The following is a 26,104-nucleotide window of genomic DNA, read 5'->3' on the forward strand; positions in this document are numbered from 1 at the left end:
TCAACTGTTACAATGGTAATGTAATTTCTCAAAGTGGACATTTTGACTTGTCAAACACAGGCGTGCCTAAAAAGATTATTAAAGGCAGAACTCCTTTGGGCCAGTTTTAGGAAAACTGTTTAGTGCATGCTGGCTCACCCTCACACCTAAATGGAAGGGAGCCATCATTGATTAAATAACACATGACATTTCTTCTATGACATGCCCCACTGTCAAATGTGAAAAATGTTTTTTACTCAAATGTAATTACATAAATGAATAACTTGGCTTTCATAGTTACACAAGGGTTTCCCAGTGTTAAGAGTGTGTGAGGTATATGTAAGATGTATTACGATGACATTGCATTCTACAGATGCAATGTCTAACAGCAGTAGGTATTTGCCTTCTTTAGTTGTAACTGTATCATAAAGTCATAGACATGCTTTTTTTAATTAAATGCCACACAAAAAATGTAATAACATGTTTATGTTTGTAATAAAATACCAATAAAATGATAAAAGTCAGTATTCAGATCTAACATCCCACACGTGGTCTGTTTCACCTCACCCGTTTCAGCTTTGGGAAAGGCCCTGCTGTTGCTGTGTGATATGATTCTGGAAATGCTACTCGCTGTAGATCGAAAGAACAGAAAAGATGCATTCTGGGTCTTGGAGTCCATCTGGAGGACCAACGCTTGTAATGCCTGGGACGCAATCATTACAGTCTATGGACGCAATGGTGAAATCAAATACGATACGCCTACAAGCCCCATGATGCCTCGACGCTAAGCTAACTCTACTCTCAACATCTGATTGTCAACAGAGTAGCGCCGTTAGCAGGGAAGAAAGGCTCTCAAAGATGGAGAACGAAGAGAGAACTTCCTCTGTGTCGAACAGGTAAAACGGTTAAAATGTTTGGTGTTTTTTGGAAACCATTGACTTTCGATTTTCGGCCTACCTTTTCTAAAAATGTCCACTGTCAGTTGGTTTAAGCATCTTTACGGAAACACGAGCTGTCACCCTGTGTGCCTGCATGGGTACAGTCCTACAGTCACTGGAACAGTTATGCTACCTTATAGAAAAGCAACATGTCGCTGTAATGGCAGCCAGGAAGTTACAGTGTAATTGTTAGATTATTACAGATGTCATATTAACGGAGAATACTTGTAGTCCGTAGTCGTTGTCTCCACTCTTTCACTTGGTTATAACAATTGTCATATTTTGCACGTGGTGCCCTCCTGACATAACTTCATTTTAATCTTCTCAAACCAGGAAATCACAATGCGTATTTAAAAACACTACACGTCACCTCAAATATGTTAACGTATCATGTAGCGGGTGTGGCTAGAGAGAGCTGAATAAAGCAGTAAAAGACACATTTAATTGAGCAGAGGGGAAAAAGCATGACATGGTCTTTTCTGCTGGCACTGCAGCATGAGTAAAATGCTCATTTGTGACAAACAAATGCCCCCTATCTGGGGAAATACAAGGCTACAGAAAAGGATAACATTTGATTCAGGTGACTAGTACTGTAGCTGAGTAAACATGATGTCATACTGTAATATTGACCCAGTTAGTCCGCTCTCTGTAACAACCTACAGTAAAAACTAGCCTTAAACTTGGTACCACCCTACTACTGGGCCACAAGAGGGTGTTGCTGCATTGGTCTAGCCAATGAGAGTAACTTCCTATTTTGGTAAATTCACTAACCCGGTTTCACAAGCATTAAAGTTATACTCACATGATTACATTATGTACACTTGTTGACATATAGCTGCAAACTCAAAGAGATATTTAAGATGGAGCTGTGAGTTTACACACAAGCTAGTGTATATTTTGATGATGTGAAATTGGCAAACATTTGCACACAACTTACATACAGTGCTTTAAGTGGGTCAATATAATGAAATCCAACACAAAAGTACCACAAACTATAGCCTAAAAACACCTCTCTGACAGTCGGAATAGAATTTAAACAATATACTGTACGCTTTGCAAAGTGTTTATTTAGCTGCATGGCTATGGTTAATTATTTTGTCCACCCTAAATACATCTACTTACACAAGTCTTTCCTAAACTAGATACACATTTAGAATTTGGATCTTGAAATATATTGTACCTTTTTGACCTCTTAAAATGTGACTTGCATTTTTCATTTAAGATGTTCAGTTTCTTTTATGATTAAATTATGAATGTTATAACATTTATCTCACTGCACTTGTAATATTACACAGTGAATTTCACTTAAGCTCGGGCCTATGACCCTTCTGAATGTCTCTGTAGCCATAGAGAGACAGCTGAATGTTTGGCATGGCAACCAGTTTAGGCTTCTTGTTTCGATGTGGCTTTCTTGCTTTGCAGCTGTCATTTGACTGCAGTTTAAAGTAACCACAACAGTCCCAAAACTACAGTGAAGAACCGTGTGTCTGTCTCCCCTGTGGTCTTAACAAGCAAGTAAACCGAAATGTGGTCTTGTCAGAAGTCCAAAATCCAAATATTTAGAAACACTTTAAATGTTGGTTTAAATCTAATCTAGTAGCTTATCTGAGCGATGTGGTTATTGAGCTGTGGCTTGCTCAGTTCTTTGATTTGTTTTCGCTGTACTGGGATACAATTAGTCCGTCTCCTCTGATCTCTGAGAATAATGATTTGTTTGTCTGTGCAAGTTGTGGCCTGGGAGGAGTGTAAGTGTGTGCATGTGTGTGTTTATGTGTGCATTGCCTATGGGCTGTTCCTTTGTCAGCTGATAGAGCAGTCAGGTAGTGCTGGGTTTCATCATGCTTTTTATTCCCAACCCTTCACTGTGAGTAAAGTTAGGGAGGGGACTTTTTTTTTTTTGTGTGTGTGTGTGTGTGTGTGTGTGTGTGTGGGTGTGTGTGTGGGTGTGTGTCTGTGGGTGTGGGTGTGTGTCTGTGGGTGTGTGTGTGTGTTTGCTGTCATGCTGACGTCTCCAGACTCTGGTGTAAGGCTCATGGAGACGGCAAGTCCCTGCAGGGGAAAAAGCACATTGCCTCCTTTCTGCCCTTCCCTTCTGTCATGTTCTCTCTCTCCATTTCTCCCTCTCTTCACCTCCCCAACAGCCTGAAACAGAGGAGGAGGGTTGTCTTTCAGTTTTTCCCAGTTGTTTATCAGTGTCTCTGTAGCTTTCTTCTGGTCCCTCTTTCACTTCCAGCCACAAATTGTGAAACTGACTGTCAAAAACAGATGACCAAAGCTTGGCTTGTGTGTGTGTGTGTGTGTGTGTGTGTGTGTGTGTGTGTGCCAAGAGTAGGAAGGTCTGGCTCTAACCTGGTGCTATTAATACCACCTAATGAACATAATCTGTAGGGTAGGTTATCCTCTTACATTTGTTGGTCGGACGACTGAGGGGAGGAGTAGAGAGCAAGTGAAAGAGGAGGGAAAAGCTGTGCTGTAGTTCCACACTGAGTGTGTTCTTTCTACCAAGCTGCAGTGCCTTCTCTCTCCCTCTATTGCTCCACTGAATGGAAGAAACAGAAAGCTAAACAGATGTTTAAAGTTTCGTTTATCATCCCCTCTATATTGCCCACCCTTTCTCTCTCTCTCTCTCTCTGGATGTGTTGTACCAGAGGGCAGTGCTGTTAAGTGCTTTATTGTGCGCGAGTGTGTGTATATATACTAGGTATACCTGTTGACAGTAATATAGGATTAAAACACAACTTGCGGAGTACACACAGTGGGAGCCTCCCTTAATTTTTCTCCAGTTATGAACTCTCTACCATGTTACTCAGGAGCTCGAATATCTGGCTGTTGGACTCTAAGATCTGATGGCAGGTAAGTGCATTTTATTTATTTATTTTTTTGACTTTAGTGTCCTCAGGTGTTTTTGCTCTTCCACCCTGAGAGAGGTTTACTTACATCTCCATAGCTTCTCTCTTCAAAAAGTGGATAAACAGGAGAGACAATTGCAGTCTATAGCTATCTTTGATATAGCCCTCAGGTTTTTGTTGACATGCTTTGGGAAAGTTTGCATATGTGGTAACACAAATTCTGTGCGAGTGACTGAAATAATGCTTTTGTGCTGACATTGTAATGAAAAAGTAAAGAGTTGGTTAAGTTGTATTTTAGGTGTGTGAGGAGTTTTGTCAGATGCAAACAGTAGTAGCTATACAGTTCATTTATATGAACCATTTAATTATTTTACATTTCGTTTTTCAGAAACCCCAACTGAACTAGGAAGTTGTAGTCTCCGTAGATTTAAGGTTGTGTTTCGTCAAATGAATGCCATGTGTTGCCTTCCATCTTTGTTGTTTGTTGTAGACCTCTATTTTGTCACCCTGTTTTTGTATCTGTCTTTTTAAAGGAGCCATGCTCGTAATTTCGTTAATGCTTTACATATTTCTGTGTTTTGCTAAATGACAATAAAGGGAATCTTGAATCTCTTGAATCTTGAATCAAGACCCTCCACAAAGCCAAGAGTCCTGGGTTGGAGGGAAAAAGGAACAACATGTATTGTAAGACCTGACTAGGGTTGCAGAGTCGAAAAATGTCCAAAGGAAGAGAAAGCGTGGGAATTTTTAAATCTTTGCACAATTTGAATAGCGTAGCTTTTAATAGTTAACTTATTGGGGGGGAAATACACATGAAAAGCATTTTTTTGGTTAAAAGCATGCCCATTTAATTGTAGCCATGCACTACATTCAGCAGCTCTTCCAACACATCATTTCCCAGCATTCCATAAAAAAAGGAATTCAGTCAAATTACAACCATCTGCATGCACAGTGCATTCTCCCATCACATGTGCATCTAAATGCTTTCACATAGATTATTCATCTATTTCCATTCATCCTTTATTGTAAAACATGTATTTTTTTAAATAAACTTACTAAAATAAACTTGGTAGCTAGCTAACTCACCACATGGCATATTTCCATGTATTCCCATCAATTCCTGTTAATTCCCATTGAAATGTTCCACCTTAAATATTCCTGGAATTTTGCAATCCTAGCGTGACCCATGACCCTCTGCCCTTTTTACTGCTGCTATTATCATTGACCATTGGGCCTTAAAGCGTAACTCTCGCCAAAATGCAACCTAGGGTCTTTTTGTGAATGTACCCGAGTCAAACTTTCGTATATTTAGGACGGAATCGCCACTTTTAAGATTTACCGAATTTTCGTTTTTCGGTCAAATGGCCTTTTGAATGGGAGTCCTAGGGACACTTTTACGCTAGCCTCAAAATAGCTATTTTTAAAACACTAAGAAGGCTCGACACAACATGAAACTTTGCTCGAAGTATCACCAGGGGCTCTACACCTTAACAAAAGCATTGACAACACTGTTTGTGTACCCAGAGTTTACTAAAAAACTGAGGTTTTGAACAACTCACTGTAGGTCTTGTTGTTTCTGGCCGCTACCACCTCGGTAGTCAAAACGAATCGATATCCGAATGCGAATGAACGGACTCCATATGAGCCTCCTTTTTCAACTTCGAGGTCAATATTGTTTTTCAATAACGACAAAACAAGAAATAATCAGTGCATTTATATGGAACTAAGCTTTAGGAGCTTTCCATCTTTACTCTCCTCCCTGTTATGTTTTTTTGATTGTTTTTGACTGATAAAATGGCTGCGGCCGGAGACCTACAGTGAGTTGTTCAAAACCTTTCTTTTTAGTAAACTCTGGGTACACAAACAATGTTGTCAATGCTTTCGTTGTTGTTGCATTCAAAGATGAGTGTGTGTGTTTATGAATACTGTGACTGTACCCACTCCAGAAGGGTATGATTCAGCAGTCAACTAGACTAATCTTTTATTGCACCCTGGTTTGGCTTTAACTGATAGTGGACGAGTGTGCTATGCCTCATAGTCTAAGTGTTATCTCAGTCAAAGCTCGTTTCCTGGCTCCATCCAAACTCACATCTGACCTCTTGACACTCCACCTGGGTAGGTGTATGGTCTATAAATAAGTGGAAGCTGAGAGTTGACTGAATAACTGAGAAATAGACAGAGGGATATCCAGGATTGCGCTCTTACACAGCTTACTCAAGTTATGGCATCTGGCTTTTTACAATCCTCACTAGGTGAAGTGTGGATGTCTCGAATACTACAGTAAGTGTTGTTAGCAACTGTTACCTGGTGAGATTTATCACTCTAAGAAACTTGTGTTTGTAAAACAACTAAGGTAGTCTGCATTTGTTTTTGGTTATGCTTCTTGGTGATATTTCTTGTGCTATTTATTATTTATGACTTTAGTGAATTAAAAGTGATAGCTTCACTTACAATGTCCAAGTAGTTTTTTGTAAAGATAATGCACCACAGATGCCGCAGACTTTGACAGACTAAACATTTGTAAGAGAGGTGAAGCAGGTTTTCCAAGGGAAGTTGAGTATGAGAAGCCGGTTACTCAACAAAGGGTTAGATCAGTTCTTTGTATTAGTGACAACCCTCAACTGAATGTTAATGCTTATTCTTCTTCACTTTCCTCTTGTGAAAACTCTTGTTCTCTGGGTGGAACAATTAGTAACTTTTTTTGCCAGATACTGTTACAAAAGTCAGCAGATGCAGTTTTTTGGTGTTGAAATGCATGACACTTTTAACTAGGTATTAAGTAAATTCCTCTTAGTGGGAATTTAGTCATCAGTATTGTTATTGTGTTGCGCAGAAGATGTGTTTGTCCAACGTGTTCAGTTTGAATTGTCCATGCAAATTCACTCTACCTGGCTCCCATTAGAGTCTTATACCTGTTTTGAATGAGCTTCTTGTCATTTGTTTATGAGGACCTTTTTATCTTGGTATCTGTCAAAACATATTATTGCAGAAGATCTTAGTCTCTTACCACCACTGTTAGTGTATTGCATGAACACACCATTCAGTTGCACAACTGATCCGAGGCCTGTAGCGTACTTGCAGCAGTTATACAGTACAAGATTGGACAAAGCTCACCCGTTGAAGAGATACTACTAAACATTAACCCACGACAGTAGACAGCACAACACCAGCTCAGTCTTGTTTATTGTCAGTTAACTGGGTCACTTTTTGACTGCATTTCTATCCCACAGTTACACACTCAAACTGAGTCTGTCTGTCTGTCGGTGTTTCATCACTGGAGAGGAACAGGAAGGAGCTTTTGATTCATTAAAGATAAATTATATTTGTGTCATCATAACTTTCTTGTTCTCGACAGCCTTATTGTCTGTTTAACACCAGCTTTTACCACTGTTCAAATGCAACTTATGACACAATGGCACTAATGAACAGTGGTTGTACTATCGTATGTTTTAGTGTGTAGTTTATTACAGTAGTTAAATAAAAATCCCTGTCATACTGTGACCACAAGCCATTTTATTGCAGTATATAGCACTACTACAGATGTAATTGTTTAAAATGATGATGACTTTTTTAAAGGTATATATATACAGTGCTATGCAAAACCAGGAATTTGTTCAGTTCCATAAAATATAAACTAACAAAATGCAACCAAAAAAAAAGCTGACAGTGATAGCATGCTTTGTTGTGTGTTTGTTGCTTTACAGTGGAAGTGGGGAGGGATCACTGGACCGGCTTCTCCCCTCGGTAAGCACAGGACTTTCACCCAGGAAAAGGACTACCAGTCAGTGCAAGTCTGAGCCTCCTCTACTACGCACCTCCAAACGAACCATCTACACCGCTGGCCGCCCACCCTGGTACAACGAACATGGAGCACAGTCCAAAGATGCCTTCGTCATTGGTAGGACACTTAAAGAGATGCGCGCCGCAATGTAAAAACAATGGGGTTTTCTTTCTTTCAAATCTTTGTTTCATTTTGAGTATATTCTACCACAAATTTGCAATGTCATACATCTAAACACATAGTGCCAATACTGTACATCTTTTTAAGAGTGAGTTCTCAAAACTGAAGAAAAAAGCAGCCCTAGAATAGATCAAGAATTGAGTCCAAAGTCTAAATCTAAAGATTTCAGTACCTTACTATTACACGTTTGACACAGTAATATTTATGTGTTGGAAAGTAAGTTAACTGATACCCTGTATGAGCAGATAAGAAATGCCCTTTGCAGAAATAAACGGTCACTATATTTACTGCTAATGTGTATTGACAAGCTCATTCAGAGTCGTTATTGGCATTTTGACTGAGTGAGAGGTTGCTGTTTCTGCCTCCCTCTCTACATGCAATTAATAGCCTAAAGCAACCTCAATGTGCAAGTAATGGGGTGCCCTGTCAAGCTAGCACTAGTAGACTACATTCCCACCAGGCAAAGGTATTTTAAAATTACTTTTGCAATGATGTGTATGCAAACATTACCTAATTTCTGTGTCAATATTCTGTCACAGGTCTGTGTGGCGGCAGCGCTTCAGGAAAGACAACCGTAGCCAGGAAAATTATTGAAGATCTAGATGTTCCATGGGTTGTACTACTTTCAATGGACTCGTTTTACAAGGTGTGCATGTGGTGCAGTATGTGTCGTCTGTATAGTGTGTGTCTATTTGCATGCAGCCACACACCTGTTTATGAATGTTGAAATGTGAGGTTAAGATCCTGGATGCCTATTACTTCAAATTTAGCTTACCTGCATTTTGACATGTTTGTTCATGTTTTCACATCAATCCAAATGCTTTCAGATTCTTGAGATCATCGGATAAGTCCAATAAATCATTAGTCTTGAATGGCTTTTAACCCTTCAGCAGCCAGAAGGAAGGAAAGAATGAGACTACGTGAAAGACAGAATAGGATTGCCTTTGGATCCCAGGGGGGAAATGACAGTAAGGAGACAGAAAGGATAAAATATTAGAGGGCGGATGAGTTAAAAGAGAAGCACAGTGGTGAGCGAACTGGGGAGAGAAAAAGAGTGTTGGAGAGCAATCAAGCAAGAGCCATCATTCTTGCCCCTCAATACCTCCACCCACTCTCAGGTTATGTAATCCTGTCACAATCTGACAGCAGCGGTTCAGGCTGTGCAGAGTAGGAGGGATTTACCACTGGCCTGTGGTACTGACTTGAGTTAACTTGAGAAGGGAGTGTTGCTGTTCTAAAACTGCCAAATACCAGGTCTGGGCTTTCAATGTTCAACCACCCTGAGGGCGCACACACACACACGCACACAAACACACACACCACCTGGTACAGACGTCACAGTGTCGCATGATGTTCTCCTAAATTTAGGTCCCCTAACTTCAACTGCTCTTGAACTGTGATCTGTGTCTAAGTGTTTTTGCATAAGCTTATGTAAATGATGTGTCAATCCATTAAGTGTGCCTGTTTTATTGGAATGCATTTTTATTGTGATATGCAAACACTTTTTTGTATCTTAGCAAAAGCCAGAAACTGTGAGACAGAGACAGTATTTTGATCAGGAAATCATTTTTTGTCATTTTTGAAAGCATTATTGTTTTGGCAAGTTCACTGTAAAGTAATTCTAGCATTGTTTGCGATCCTCAGGTCCTGTCCCCGGAACAGCAGACTCGGGCTGCCAGTAATGACTATAACTTTGACCACCCTGATGCCTTTGACTTTGATTTGTTGACACACACCCTGCACAAACTCAAACAGGGCAAGAGCGTAAAAATCCCTGTCTATGACTTTACAACTCACGGGAGACAGAAGGAATGGGTAAGGATGAAAGCACACACCCAAACACATTGCAATGCACTTTGTGAGTTTATGAGCATGCCACCTAAGAGGTTTTTAATCTCCCTCGCCAGAGGTTCAGAGTCACACTGCAAATCTGCTACTCCAGATGGTTACAAGCAATTATTGTGATTTCTTCTGTTTATGCTTTCATATCCATTAAAGGGATACTTTGCCCATTTTAAACCAGCGCTGTGTCATCTTTGTGTGGGCAGTGTGTGCAAATGAACGATGTTTGGCTTCCTTCCGTGGTGTCAGCGCATGGAGGAGCGGAGCAGCGGAGGTTTGCCGAGATCCGCCAGATGACGTGAAACGACGGCAGATCTCGGCAGACCTCCGCTTATCCGTTCCGCGGGCCATGACACAGAGCTGGATTTAAATCAGCAAAATATCTCTTTAACTACAGTTAAACCTTCTCTCATCAGTAGCACCTGTCAAATTAGGATTGGGCATGATGATTGTTGCAATAACTTATGCTGTTTGTATGTACTGTATATGAACTTTGTACTGTAATAATGCATGCACGTGTGTCCACCACAGAAAACCGTATATGGAGCCAGTGTTATCATCTTTGAGGGAATCATGGCCTTTGCAGATAAAAAGCTGTTGCAGGTAGGGCGAGGTTATTGTCCTCTAACTTGTTCAGCTGGTTAGTTGAATGTGCTGGTGTCAAATTAATTTTTATCTGTGCATGTCGTCAAACTTGTTTTTCTGTGCATAATATGGGAGGGAACATTTTTCAATTGTATTTTTAAAGCACTGGATTTGAACTGATATACCAGAGAGCAATGACAAGTTTATTATTCAGCTGTAAGATGTCACTTACTTAACAGATTTATCCTTTATCCTTACCTTACCTATTAGTTCCAAATTGATTGACAGGTATTTTCATACACAGACTAATACAAGTTAATGTTTTCATGTGTTAAAGATTTATTATATGGGATGTGATTATAAAGCATTGAACTATAATGAGTTGGAAAACAAAATGCTGTTTTTTCATCTACAAGTCTAGAAGTAAAATCTGTTCAATAACGTACAGTACTGTACTTTCTGAACGGGAATATAGCTGCAATTTATGTAATTAAAACACATTGGCCCTTCAATTGTACTTAATCGTACAGAAGTAGGTTAAACACATACCTGGTGGGTGCTGGCTGACAAAAATAAACAGATTATAAAGATTATTCAAGAGTCACTGCACACTTGCAGCTCCAATTTGATAATTTATTTAAAAAGCAGTGTTTCAATAGCTAACGGTTACGGTTAGCTATTGAAACACGGTTACATAGAAATAAGAGAGGGAAATTGTCACACCACTACTAGGTATTAAATGCCATTCTAAACAGATAGGTTTTGAGTTTGGACCTAAAAAGAGCTACATCTGTAATCGTCCGAATATCAGGCAGTAAAGGCAATGAGTCTGTGTTACCTTATTTGACAATAATCTATGCATTTTCCTGTTATTTCAGACAATTTCAAAAACAAAAATGTATATTATGCTTGAATAAATGAAACCTAAATTAACAAAACTAGTTAAAAAAAATTATAAATTAAATTATAATTATAAAAATTATATTAATATCTATCTATAAATTGCAGGAACGTCTGTCTGTGTGTGTGTGTGTGTGTGTGTGTGTGTGTGTGTGTGTGTGTGTGTGTGTTATGCGCATATCTCTCGAACCGTTAGTCCGATGGATTTCAAACGTGACAGGTGTCTTGCTACGGGCACGAGTAAGTGCAGTGTCAAGTTTGACGTTTGGATTAGAAATGCAAAAGATATGGTTAAATATATATCGTTAAAAGAAGCACACATTGGCTTTTGCCGCTCTAGCCGCTGGCCACTCCCCCTCTCACACTGAACACTGACTGAGCACAGCGCAGGACCATGTCCATGTTTGGGGGGAAGGTAACCTGCACATCACACGCAGACGCCACATGCAGAACGCTTTACAACAGCGCAGGGGGGGGTGTTTGGGGTGTTCCAGCCTTTGCCTCTTTTCCTGCTATTGTATTAAATTGCTGTGAGCTGGCAGAACATAACGTAATCTTGGAGATTATTCCTTCACAGCGCTGTGCAATGCAAGAAAATCTCAGAGTTGAACCGGGCAGACACATCAGTTTTTGTCAGACTCACCCTGGGTCGGGTTAATTAAGTCTACTGCTAACTTACAACACTAATAACATTTCCGTCGCCAAAATACCCCCGCAAATCAAATCCACACTTCACCGTTAACCGTCAAGCCACTAAACCTATATGGTAATTAGCACCTCTGCTGAAGTGTTAAATTCGTTAACGATCATACAACACAAGACAACGTCTCTCTCTCTCTCTCTCTCTCTCTCTCTCTCTCTCTCTCTCTCTCTCTCTCTCTCTCTCTCTCTCTCTCTCTCTCTCTCTCTCCGCGCACACACACACACACACACACACACAAACGGTCCAGTTCTGGTGGTTGATTAACGCAGATATGTGCTGATTAGCTCTCATAACAGGCCAGGTGGGTAACGCACTGCCATGAGTCCATGACGCTAATGTCTGATTACTCCACATTGTCATTGTGATATTTTGTGATTACATTCTGAATCTGCCCTGTTCTCTGTCAGGTAAATACAGTAGTACAATGTCTTCCTCTGATGTAGACATAGGCTATACATTGGAGTTGCATATTAAGTGGTTTGGGGTCCTTCTGTAAGTAATTTTGGGGTACAATTTGGTTTTGAAGAATTCTACAAGCAGCAATACCACAGACCAAGCAATCGCCCGTTCCACACAGGCACATTTTCAACGGGCACTGTACTGGTTTAAATAAATCACAGGGAGAGTCCGGTACAGCCTGACTCTGGAAATAAAACTGAGATTAGGGCTCATATTCAAGTTTATGTTTGCTTGTTCAAAGTTGTTTGGTAAAAACATTAAGAGAGGATTTAAATTGCTATTTTTATTCTCAATTCTTATCATTTTGGTGCTTGTGATTTTCCTTTGGGGATGGCTAAAACCTCTTTGGGGGGGGTGCCAAAAATGCCTCTATGCAGGAAAAACCCTGTTCACCACTATCAGACTTATTTCAAGACCCATTTTTTTTTCTGAACACACTGGTTGTCAAGGGAAAAGAAACATTTATTTTAAGCACAGTAACCTTCAACTTTAAAACAAATGTCCTGACATAATTTATATATCATGACACAACTGTAGGCTAAATTATGCTCCTATGGTTTGACCTAAAAAACCGCAAAAAAAGAAAATATAGTAAGAAGCTAAAAATATATATATATAGTAAGAAGATATTTCTAGCTTGCCATTTTTTCCCAACATAATCTTTGTGTGAAAGTGATACAAAGCGTCATGTTCAGCTTAACATTTTGAATGTTTCATGTTCTCCTGTCAGTTGCTGGACATGAAGATTTTTGTCGACACAGACTCCGACATCCGGCTGGTGCGTCGGTTGCGGAGGGACATAACAGAGAGGGGCCGAGACATTGAGGGTGTCATCAAACAGTACAACAAATTCGTCAAGCCAGCGTTTGAGCAGTACATTGAACCCACCATGCGCCTGGCTGATATTGTGGTCCCACGTGGTGCGTGCATTCTCCACATACATATGTTAATAGGTTAAATATTACCGTACTTAACTACTACTATGATACCAGTGATATAAAAAGGAATAAAGTCATTAACTGGTGTGAAATGAGAGAGATAAGTCACTGTTTATTCCCTCCAATAATTTTGAAGTTAACATCATGCCACTTGGTGTTTCCGTTTATCATCCCATCAGGTGGGGGCAACATGGTGGCCATCGATTTGATCGTGCAGCATGTCCACAGTCAGCTGGAGGAGGTAGGAGAGGTCTCACCTATATACAGACCTAAATACACACACACATACACACACACACACAGAGAATGTGCCATGCCAGTGTATATTACATATTAGTGGAGCATTATGTCTTTTTATTCATCCTTCCTTTTTGTATACTGTTGGGATGATTGGCACTCAGAAAGGGTGTAGCTGCAATCAGCCCTCAAATCTTTTTGTCAGTAATTACAAGCTTGATCACTCCATCTGGTGGATAGAAAATGTACTACACAGATTATAGGGGAGGATGAATGTGCATGATTCTTTCAGGCTTGTTCAGTAAGTGTGAACAGAATAATTAGATAAGTATTGTGAAAGCAGTTATTAATTCTAGTCACTTATTTGGTGCAAACTTATTTGGTGCAAACTAACGTTTGCTAAAGTATTCACTCTTACTGTCTGTCTTATTGAGGTCTGACATTTGTAAGTTACTACTTTACTACTGCCTAAGGATTATAAGACACATATTATATACTCGATAGTCATCATCCAATAAGAGTCAGAATCTGAAGCCAAAGCATTGTATTTTCACATTTAGGAATACATTCTGCTTCCTCTTCAGAATAAGCCTTTCAATACTGAACCAGTGTGCTGTTTTGACTTTTGGATTTGTTTTGCAACATGCACTAATTGTCACCAAAGGCACATTTTTGCTCGTGGGGAGCACTTTGTGCCACAATGCAGTTTGCCTTGTTTTCTCCCCACCATACACACACATTAACACATACGCCGCTGATGGACTGCTTTCTCACCCTCTCTCTCCCCACTTCCCCTTCACCTCAAATCCCTCCATGGCTCACAGCGCGAGCTCAGCGTCAGGTAGAGTGGCCTTTATCCTGTCTATCATTCTCTTCTCACCATCTGTCCAGTTCCCTGACTGCTTCAGCTTCTTACTGGGAGAGAGAGGAAAAGAGGCCAGCAAAACCAACCTCTACCTTCCACTGATCTGCTGGCTGCCATGGCACATCACCAGGCGGCACTGTTGTATCTGTAGAGCAAATATGGCTAATTAGTGATCAATCATAAGATTATGAGACTGTGCTAAAATATTGTAAAGAAACCAGCATGGAATAAATATAAAAACTGCATGAATGCCGCTGTCAACATTTAAAATCAAACTAAGTTTGAATGCGGTGTAGTGCAGCCAGCATTTAATGTAGAGATGTTGGTTTTCCTTCTCTATACCTTGTAGAGAAATGACATCTTATACTCTTCCTGCCTTCTGTGTCTAAAAATACACCAATGAGTCAAGTCACTGACCCCTCCTTTCAGCATCAGCAAGAATAGGAGAGAGAGTGACTACAACAGAAAGCGAGAGAGAGGAAGCTCTTGCTACAGCTATTGTTGACTATCACATACCTCAGCCACAGAGAAAGTTTCCAATACCCTACTACAAAGCGCTGAGTTTTTCCATTGAATGTCGGCCACAGTATCTGAGACAGAGAGAGAGAGGAAGTGAGCGTGGTGCCTGTCTTTAGACACAGGATGTGCTGTGGCCTGTGAGCTGAAATACCAACCTCTACTGTTCTACACGGTGAAAGAGTGACAGCCGCACAACAGCTTGTGCACCTCCCACGCGTACACACAATGGATGCACGTGTATAGATATAAAAAATCTGATCCAAAAGACTTCTCTCTTTTACCCTAGTATATGTAAAGATCTTTTAAAGCATGGCCTGTTACTTAATTTCTTCCCTGACTCATGAATAATAACAAAGCTATTATTTAGCGTACAATGGCAGTCTACCTCGGTGGTAAGCTCATTTCCGAGACATTTGACATTTTCAAGTCTCGGCTGTCACACTTTTCACTGTGTGTGTGTGTGTGTGTTAATCCCTTCATCTATTCATCCACCTGATGTTGTGTCTCTTCTCATTTTTTTCCTCCTCTTATCTGTTGTTTTTCGTCTTTCTGTGTCCCCTCTGTTGTGATGGTTGTTTTGTCGAAAAACTCTCCTTATAGAGGAAACTTCGCTGGGATATGTGAGCAGATTTGCTATGATTTCTCTTTTCTTTGCATCTGGCTAATGTGTCTCTCAGTGACATCGTGGATACTGTAGTGTCAACATGACTGCATCACTGTGTGATGTGTAACAGTGTGTCTTTTCCTCTAGAGCCCAGGGTAGACCTAGGCTAACAAGATATCCTACATCCTATCCTATCCTATGTGTATGTGTGGAGTCCTAGGGAATTATTGCAAGTAGTAGAGACCTATCATGGAAAATAACCATCATGCATCTATTTATATGTCACGGTGAAATTTAAAATCCATATATAGTATTATGTTAATCTTAAAACTGATCATTTTGAATGTATTTTCCATTATCATGGTCTCTGTGCTGTTGTAATTTTCCACTAAAATACTCAATACTGGCACTGTGTGCATTGCAGTTTTGTGTGTCTGCTTTTTCCCAAGCAATCCTACTACAGTGGTTGCACACTAACATTATCAACTTTGCTCAAACTACTACTGAAAAATTATTTGTGATGTAATTTGTTTTTTGCATGTACTTACACGTATGTGTGTGTGGGTGGGTGTGTTGTGTCTTGTGTGCGTTTGTTTTCTGAATATGCATACAGTTTGTGTGTGCACGTTTGTGTGTAAACCTGGACATACAGGTATATACCTGTGCAGAAAGGTGTTAATTGTACTCGTATATATGTGTGTTGTATTCATGTGTCTGTCCATCTTCCCTCTTTCCACTCTTCTCGCCCCACACCACCCACGCGCTACCATTTGTTGCCGTGGTTACAGGGCAGCCCTAGCTTCTGCACACCAGGCCCAACCCCTCCCCCAGACCCTCAGTGTTCTTGAGAGCACACCCCAGGTCAGAGGCATGCACACCATAATCAGGTATGAGCCAAGAAACCCACATTAACATGTACATCTGTATCCATAAAAAAAATGCAGTATACAGCAGCTACCCTCATTATAAATCTTGCATCTTTCTTTTCCTAATCACCACTTTTAGAAACAAGGAAACCAGCCGCGATGAGTTCATCTTCTACTCCAAGAGGTTGATGCGTCTGTTGATCGAGCGAGCGCTCTCCTTCCTCCCCTCGCAGGTGCCAAACACTGAGATACAGTGTTAATTAATTCCGAGCACTGCATGTCTGTTCTGGAATTCTTTGTATTAAGTAGGGCATTGACTCTGAACCTGATACCTGGGCATAGATGGGAGACACGTGTAGGAGAAAGAAAGCGTGAGCTAACCAATGGATAGAAGCTGACAAGACACAGCAACAGAAGTGAGATACAATACATTAGGTTGCCTTGAAATGGGGAAATATAAAGGTGAATGGAAAAAAAGTAAGTGCTTGTTTTTGCTAAAAGGAGAATCAGATAGACATACACATAATTGGCTGCAGCATGAGCATGGAAACTTATCGAGTCACCACAATGGAAAGTTTCCATACCTTAACCATGAGATACAGGTTTGCATGACACAAACATACACATGACTGAAATTTGAAAATGAAAGTATTGACTCCTATAGTACACTATAGTGCTGGGTTCAGCATTGTACTGACACTGTTATGATTTTTGATATTATCTCAGGTCCGCGTAGTCCAGACCCCGCAGGGAGAGGATTATGAAGGCAGGACATTCCACGGGAAGATGGTGAGTGAACTCCATTTACTTCCTTTTATTTTAAAGACCATTCAAAAGAGTTTTGTCTCTACCTGAACTGATGCAACTAACCTCTTTTTCATTTTTTTCTTCTTTTTTTTTTTTTTAGATCACAGGTGTGTCTATCCTGCGAGCCGGGGAGACCATGGAGCCAGCTCTGAGGGCCGTCTGCAAAGACGTCCGCATCGGCAAGATCCTCATCCAGACCAACCAGGACACGGGAGAACCAGAGGTACAGATTTAAAATGTAGCTTATAGGTTTTAGAAGTTGTGTAAAACATTTGAAAATTATTGTCCTACAAACATTTTTATTGTCCTTTTTTTAAATATGGAAATGTTCAAATAAACATGAGCTTATTCACATATGAACACATTTCTTTAGTAATATCTTACATTGAGTTTGCTGCAGCTTGGTCTTGTGGTTTCATCATAGTTTTTGCTTATCTACGTGACCTTTCTAGGATATTGTCAGGTTGGGCAATTTCTGCATAATGCCGGGGATATAGCTACAGGATGGTACTGGTCTGGTTTATTGGTATTGGTATTAACCCACATGCTGTCTGTAAACCTTTAAAGCTTCATTACCTGCGTCTACCGAAAGACATCAGTGAAGATCATGTGATCCTGATGGACTGTACTGTGTCCACTGGAGCTGCTGCCATGATGGCTGTTCGAGTCCTACTGGTGGGTGCGCCTGATTGTTCACAAGTCCACGTTTCCTGCAATAAATTGCATCCCTCATTTAGCCTGTATTCACGTGTGTGTTTTCATTTTTAGGACCATGATGTTCAGGAGGACAAGATCCTGCTGGTGTCTTTGCTAATGGCTGAAATGGGAGTCCATTCAGTGGCTTACGCGTTCCCACAGGTCAAAATCATCACCACAGCTGTTGACAAGAAGGTCAATGATCTCTTCCACATCATACCTGGCATAGGTGAGTAATGGTGAAAAGAAGATATTCTATTTACGGGTTACCCTGCCATTATACGGCTTAGGCACATTGCTAAGCGTTTTTTGCATACCGCCTAAGCGTATGAACCATAGACTATAGATAATGCTATGAACGTAAAAACAATGTGGAGAGCATCTGGAGGACAATCGGACACACAGAACGGGCGTCTGCCCAGCACATAGCTGCAGCCCACACGTTTGCGAGTGTGTGTGTGGTGGAGAGAGAGAGGGAAAAAGAGAGAGGGAGGTGTGTGTCGGTGAGTATGAAGTTAGCAGTAACATTATAGCTATGAACGTAGCAGTGCAGAGTGTGTACAGTTGATTTGTCAGTGAATAGGCCTAAATGCTACGACTCCTTAAGACCCAAGCCAAGTTCCAGTCTCTTGCTTGCTACCTGCTGGTTAAAAAAAAGTGAAGGGGGATAGCCACAGAGCTAGCGACAACTTCAGCACAGGCTCATGCTACTCCAAGTTTTGCTTTATTGATCTCTCCCTCGCTGCAACCGACAACCACTAAGCTTAATGCAAATAATTGTGCGATTACCTCACTAATATGCAAATGCAATTAGGTGCAAATGAGCGTATGACATCATTTGCACCAAAGTGCTCCAAAAACCCAGAGACAACCGTGATTTATTGCATTGTATTTACTTTTTTTCTCCACATGGTGTGCTTGATCTATACGTGATGTCATCTATAATCTTTAGTTTTAACTGATGTTGATGTTTTTCGTCTTTGCAGGAAACTTCGGGGATCGATACTTTGGAACAGATGCACCCCCTGACTGGAGCGACGAAGAGATGGATGAGCCCAGTTACTGATTGAATTATTATCTTACACAACTTATCGTGTGATTCAGGGCTGTGCCCCTCGGAGGACATTGTGAGGACATATTCTTTGCCTCTGTTGGGCCGTAACGTGCATCCTTCAAGGGCCAAACAAGGTGCCCTGAGAAATCAACTGAAAACAGGACAAAACACTGCAAATGTACAGTAAACCTTGTTGAAATTTTAAAGTATATAATTTTATCTTATGTAAATGCTGTTGTGAAAAGTTGGGTAATGAAGTATGAAATATTTTTATATGTACAGTATGTTATTAAGTCCAAATATTTTAGTGTTTAAATTGTGACAATCTCTGAAATTTGCAGGCATGTTGCTTTGAAAAGAGATCTAGCCTTAAGCCGTGTACTGTGGACGACAACTGAATGTGGATTTGCAGTGCCGTTTAAAAAAAAAAAAGACATCAAGCTTTTAAGTTTATTTACCACATACTTTTCTCACAACTTTCACATATGTAAAATCGGAACATGATCTTGTGTTTTTCAACTTCCATCGACATGAGCACTTTCTGAAGGACCTTGCAATCGGAAAATGTGTGGGTGTATCTGTTTTGTTTTTTTAGCTCTCTGGTTCACCCTTTTTCTTTTCGTGGATGCTGACCTAACCAGTGGAAACGGGTGTTAAAAACGTTTTTTCATTATACAGCCAAAATTATGCACTTGTGGTGTATATTTATTCAGCATGTCCTTCAATTACATAGTCTTTCCTATGGATAGACCTGACCAGTCAGCAGGCAAGGCGTGCATGTTTTTGGTGCTCTTAAAATGGGTCATCTGCATTTAACAAACAGATTAAGCGTTTATTTTAGTCCCACTCCTGCTTTATGTCTCCATTTTTCATGCACTAGATGGGATTGTTGGTTTTAATAAAAAAAAATGTATATATATAATAAAATAAAAGGGCTGCTGAGTTGAGGATGCATATAGACTCAGAACATCTACAGTTCAAAAAGTGCGGTGTTCACAAAGCCCTGCTAGTAAATTATTTTTATACTTGGTATTAGTAGTGAAATGAATGAGATCTGACTGTTAAGGTTGCCTTTTTAATATTGCCTTGTTTTTAGAAGAATGTTGACAGCTTGCCAGACGTTTGGTCGCACTCCAAAGTGTTCATCCATATCTAAAGGGGAGAAGTGTTGCATATTCATTAATAGGATGTTCGCTTTAACAAGTTCACAATAATTATAATAAATGGAGCATTTCACAAAAAAATCACATTTTTGAAGAAAAAAAAAATGAAGTGGGAAAAACAAGAACTGAATGCAACTTGTAGCCACATTAGCTACAAGCACTGTTACTACTGTTGGCACACCATTCATTTTCCGTTTACTCACCTGTACTGTGTGGTATGTGCTTACTGCTGAATACAAATGTTAGTCACTCTGTAATGAAAATTCATCGATTGTGTTTTCAGCCTCAGTGTTTGACTGTGTGCTGTTTTGTGTTTACCACTGCTGCTGTTAATTAATAAAAGTGCAGTAGAGCTTTTAAATGGCTCACAGTGTATTATTTCATTCATGTAAAATGTGAATTGTTTTCCAGTGTTCAGCAAGCTCACACCAGTTAAACAGAGGTCATATCTTAGTCTCGTTTGTATATATCATTATTATAGTGAAACACACCTCTCAGCGCATAACGTAAACCTGTCACCATTACCTGCATCTTTTTTTTCCTTTATCAAACATTTTAAGACAGAAAGACATTACTTACACATAAAATGAACAGGAAGGATATTGTGGTTGTCCTCTTCTCATGGAAAGGAACCGTGATATCCTCCATCACTTTCCATAATTATCACCCTCGACAGCTGTCAAGACGGGAGCCATGGTAAAGTATGATTGACACACATTTGATGAGGCTGATGGACAATTACAAACCGGCAGCCTGTTAGATATTGACCCACAAGAGGCATCTGTTTTCAGAGGGAGGGGATGTGAGAAGGACAAGTCAAAAGACGTGCAAGAGCTAAGAATATCACGAAGCTCAGCAGCGGCATTTTTCTTCCTTTACTGCTCTAGTTTATCTAGAGTTAAATATGCAAAATACTGTCATACATTTGAAAGCTTTTTTTTAATTCTTTAACATTTAAAACTGCTGACTTTTGATTAAAATGTTATGAGTTCATTTGTTAAATTCCCATAAATGTAAAGACATATTTGCCTGCTATTCCTTTTTTAAGTCACAATATTTAGCAATATTGCCCCTCTACACACATACACACACGCACACACATACACACACACACACACACACACACACACACACACACACAAATGATTTCTATCTTCCATTGCATGATGACATTTTCCTGAAAAGTATTTTAATTTAATACAGATGTTTTTTTCGTTATTATTTTTAATGTCAAAATGCATTAAAACTTCATATTCGTCCTTTGAATGGAGATGTCAGTGGAAAGTTTACCACCAGCACTGACAAACAGGAAGGTGGTGTGTGTGTGTGTGTCTGTGTGTGTGTGTGTTGCATCCCCATTGGTAGTACAGAGCATGATGAGGTCACAGCTCAGTAGAGACAGCAGGAGTGGCCTTTTCTAACTCAGCGACCTGTGTTTCTTTTTCATCCTCATGTCACTAGCTTGGCTCCAGGTTGCTCTGCTCTCTTCCTGTGTGCCTTCTTTTGGTCTTGACTTTACAGTGACGAAGATTGTGTCCCTGTCTGCCTTGACTGGGTCTGAGGAGTCAGAGGGTCTGCCATGTGGGTAAGAAGTACTCAGAGGAGACTTTGAAAGCTCTTAGAGAGAAGGAGACTCAACACAAACTTTACACAATCCTCCATTATTGTAATGATTGTTGCGAGATGAAAGGGAGGAAACATGGACAGTAACTATGTATTTATGGCTGTTTTTTGTTTGGTTAATGTGCTATCTGGCAGTGAGTGTGTCTGTAAATGTTGAAGTGATGGCATGAGTAGGCCAACACAGCACAGTGGCTTAATGCAAATAGTTGAGGATGAATAATTCAGACGTTGAAGTATTTTCTGAATCATGAGAAGAGGGTTTGGATTAGTCTGTTGAAGAGGGTAAAGTATTGTCTTTCCCTTTCTCTCCTTCTTTCTCCTTTCACTCTTTCTGTGTGTGTGTGTGTGTGTGTGTGTGTGTGTGTGTGTGTGTGTGTGTGTGTGTGTGTGTGTGTGTGCGTGCGTGCGTGCATGCTCTCCATCTGCATAGTTAATCACAAGAGATTGGACTATCCTCATAAAGTCAGGCCAGGGTGATTTAGATGTTTTTAGTATGAGATGCAGTTTGTGCATTAGGCTCTGTTGTTGGAGTGTTTAATTGCTCTCTGAGTGATTCCAGCGCAGGTTAGCTAACAACAGAGAGCCAGTTGTGGTGTTAAACTTCTTATATTGTGCTCTGAGTTTTCTGAATGAGAACATTTGCACGCATATGAGCCAGATATGTTGTGTAAATGCATTTAATTGTGGCTATTTGGAGTTTGTCATTGTAAAAGCTACATTTTATTGAAATGAGATATGAAATTTAGGACAGCATCTGTATCCTCCTATAAACATAATTTTTTTTTTTTTTACAGGAGGAAGTAAAATTATATAACCAGAATGAACAAAAGTCACTATTGTTACTTTAATCAATGGCTTTTTTAGGTGTATTTTCTCATTTTTTATACTCAATGGATGAAGGTTGTTTCTGGCGCCAAAATTCGAACTGTCAATCTACATTATGTTACATTATGGATGCTGAATTATCTTAATTTATAGTTTTATTTGTTTAATGACTTTACAACACAGCAACAACAAAATAGCCTCCTTTGGTCACAAAAATCAAAACCCTACAGTACACGTTATTTGAGCAGACACAGTTATTACATTTAGGGTAATGAGTTCAAAAAGCATAGCTTTTGGATGATGGGGATTAGCAATGCTGGTGACCAACAGTATTATCTTATTATTTTCCATAAAGTGGACCCTTGTGCATCTGAACATTTATATTATACAGAAAATGGTAACACCCACCAGTGTATCACCCAGAAGGTGCACATTTTCAGATGTGACGGACCAGAATTATCCTCAAATAGTAAAAAAAAAAAAAAAAAAAAAAGTTTTATAGATACATACAAATAGACATTTATTGCATCTTTTTAATCAAGTAATTTTGTTTTTGTCAAAGGACATGCGCTCAGTGTGGACACTGTTGCGTGCTGAGGCTCATGGAGCAGCCTGAAGCGGCACGCCAAGTCCTGCTTTAACTCATGAGTGGTTCTTTCTAGGACTGTCCAACCTGAGAATGGTGATTTCAGGCTCAATCTCAGGTTCGTCAGCCCATGAAAAGCTAACTCACCTCAGCAGATTATAAGGAGGAACACCAAAAACAAAACAAAAAATCCTGCCTGGACTGTGCTGGAAAATGTTTGGATATTCAGAAAGCAAGGTTTTGAATTATCTCATCAGATAGACAACTCTCCTATTTCATTTTATGGCTAAGATTGCCAGACTTTATTGTCAAAATATACATTTCCAGTTTCTCTGTGATATATTTAATCAAGTTGAATATAAAAAATCAACACAATGGAGTAAAATACACTTATTTCACTTATTATAGAAGGCAATATTCAAAATAAATGACATATGGCAGTCTCTTGTCCTCACACAGAGCTCTGCAGTTTTACTGTAAAACGGAGAGCAACATAATGCTGCCTATTTACCAGTAGAGGGAGCAGTGTACACACTAACCAGGGAGCAGAGGCTGTTGCTGCTTGTGGAAATTACTCTGATAATTTAGATTTTTTTTTTTTTTTATCTCAAAGCTAAATCACCCATTCAATGATTTTGTTTAAATGTCTTCAAGAATGGCTACTTCATTACTGAAAATGATAGAAAACAGACTTATTAAAGGTCACCTCACATGCTGCTTTCACATCGTAACAACTGGCACGCACGCTGCCAAGATGTAGATGTGATATTATTTTAAAATACTGAGACAAAGTACTATTCATGATGATGTATTTACCCTAAGACGCTGAGACTGTTGTTTGATCCCATCTTAGTGTAAAGCTGTTCAATCAGTTCTGCTGTTCTTATTTAACATCTGCAGAAACCATTTCTATTAATCACATTATTCATATGCCGAATAAATTTACAAGGTGCAGGATAAGAAAGTGTATTCATATACAATACTTACATATTATACATAACGTAAATTCATACTTGCAAACTGTATATGGGACGTGTAGGTTAATACAATGGCAGAATGCAAGATTTGTTACTTTACAGTATTTCAAATTCTGTGGAACTTTTTAAATAAATCAAAACTAGTATTTTGAATGGGCACCTACATACCCTTTATATTTGAGTTGGTTTCAGTAAACATATTTTACTGTTCACTTTTTTCCATATTTTTGTGTGTGCAACAGAAATCACAGCATACATCATCATTTACTTATGCAGATGGTAAGTGCCCAAAATCCTAAAAGTCTTGAAATTAAAGTCTGAGTTTTCAATTACTTTTTTTTGTCAGTTTGTAACACAAATGTAATTCAACATTTACTCATCTTGCATAAAACAGAATTTAGCAGGAAGGGTATAAAAACTATTTAGAAAATAAATTAAATGAAGATCAAATAAAATAATTATAATTGCATTCAGATCCTCTCAAGGACAGAATTGTTCAGACATTCTTCTTATTTGTAAAACGATCCAGAGATAATACCGTCAGCAGCAGATGTTCTTCAGTTTCCTTTTTTTCTCTAAAAGACGCCTTCTAGACTTTTCTGTTCGCTCAGCTTTGTCAGCCTGGAAGATTCATCACTTGTTACATTTCATGTTTTTTGTCTCCTTGCCTTTTGAACTGTTTATTAAAATAAAAAATTGAACAAAATGGCATTCATCCACTACAACTTATTTCTGGTGAGATCTGTACAGTGGCATGTGCACACCCTTTCAGGAGAATATAATGCAATATCTTTTTACATTCTGACCTCTCACTGAGATTAATATATAATAGAAATCTAAAAATCACATGTATAAAATGAAGTGCAAAATTAGATGGAAGGACCTTGATGTATTCAAACAAATCTTTCCAAAGTTGTGTTAAATTTAGTACAATATATTTTTCACTAACTCTCCCTGCAACAGATAAGAAAGCCCTTTACTATTTCCAGATTATGCTACTCCTCCGAGAGTATGTATGGCCCATATTCAGACACAAGAAAATCATACAGAAAAATGACGAGTTAAACTCAGGGGCATTTCTGACAATTTTGCCTTTTTTTGTCTAACAGAGCTTAATACATTTTTCTGCAAATATTGTATTATAAACTAGAAAAAGAAGGTCACATGATTCTTAGAGAGAATGTAACTATTTATGTGGCCTTAAAAACTTAACTGGATGTAAGCTGTAACAGCGTTGTACGATGGGTGCTTCTGGTTTTATTGTGCCTATATTGGTTTTCATGTATTGTTTTAGCTTATAGGTCTTTATGAAAAAAGGTGCACCCTGTCACACCCCTGCCAAAACTCAAAAGACAATGGAGTGTTGCAGTCTTTGCTATTTATGTTTCCCCAAGACAAACTCACAGTATCTTTAGTCTGGTTTGCAGTAATCCTATCACGACAACTTGGTTACAATTTAACAAATTACCATGGACTTTTGCTTTTTTGCTGTTGCCCATGAAAACTGATATTACAAACACCTTTCCACAGGAAAATGGTCGTGTAGAAAATGAACCATAGGTGTGTGTGACCCCGGTGACCTTTCTTTCATCGGGGTTAAGGGTCAGATTGGGATGCAGCTCTCTGTGGAGAGATTAAACCCGGTCACCAAGGTAACATAATGTGCAACCAGGATGACCAGGGTCACATTGGTCACTGACTACATACACTGACTTTTATCTTATTGGTGGAGATGGGAACGTGTTTATTTTCATCATCTGTCTTCATGTTTTACTCTGTTTGACTCAGTTAATAATATATGCTTGAATTATTGCAACGTGTGTGTGTGTGTGTGTGTGTGTGTGTGTGTGTGTGTGTGTGTGTGTTTGTCTTTTCACACTAGCTCTCCTAGCTTTAACCTTTGTTGCCCCACAGCATTCTGTTTGTTAAGCCAGCTGACCAGGTTGAAGGGTTGGAGCCACGTCGCCTGGGGTCAGTTGGCTTGTAATGAATGAACTGAATAAACATGTGCGTGGACTGAAAAGCCAGAACATGGTGGCCAAGTGTGAGCGAAGGCATACCGCGCATACTAGCATACCGCTCAGTCTGAGGCTCTGTGAGGAAGTTCAGGTCAGCTTATGTCACGGAA

General features: G+C 39.5%; 1 protein-coding gene across 5 annotated transcripts; it reads left to right on the plus strand.

Annotated features, from left to right (window-relative positions):
* The first annotated feature begins 626 nt into the window (after positions 1 to 626).
* On the plus strand, positions 627 to 20,348 carry uckl1b (uridine-cytidine kinase 1-like 1b). Of its 5 annotated transcripts, none has more exons than XM_031316745.2 (15): positions 627 to 875; positions 7,471 to 7,664; positions 8,267 to 8,373; positions 9,372 to 9,542; positions 10,101 to 10,172; positions 12,947 to 13,136; positions 13,334 to 13,395; positions 15,376 to 15,395; positions 16,168 to 16,266; positions 16,385 to 16,478; positions 16,972 to 17,034; positions 17,153 to 17,275; positions 17,620 to 17,727; positions 17,821 to 17,977; positions 18,735 to 20,348. In XM_031316745.2, exons 1-15 carry the CDS (start codon positions 838 to 840, stop codon positions 18,812 to 18,814), a joined length of 1,578 nt encoding a protein of 525 aa, XP_031172605.1. In that variant the 5' UTR covers positions 627 to 837; the 3' UTR covers positions 18,815 to 20,348. The 5 variants fall into 5 exon arrangements, with proteins under 5 accessions (XP_031172605.1, XP_031172602.1, XP_031172603.1 ...); XM_031316742.2 differs by lacking the exon at positions 627 to 875 and adding an exon at positions 3,244 to 3,770; XM_031316743.2 differs by lacking the exons at positions 627 to 875; positions 15,376 to 15,395 and adding exons at positions 3,246 to 3,770; positions 14,216 to 14,232.
* Positions 20,349 to 26,104: the final 5,756 nt, after the last annotated feature.

Source organism: Sander lucioperca, chromosome 12 (genome assembly GCF_008315115.2).
Source record: "Sander lucioperca isolate FBNREF2018 chromosome 12, SLUC_FBN_1.2, whole genome shotgun sequence".
Lineage (NCBI taxonomy): Eukaryota > Metazoa > Chordata > Actinopteri > Perciformes > Percidae > Sander > Sander lucioperca.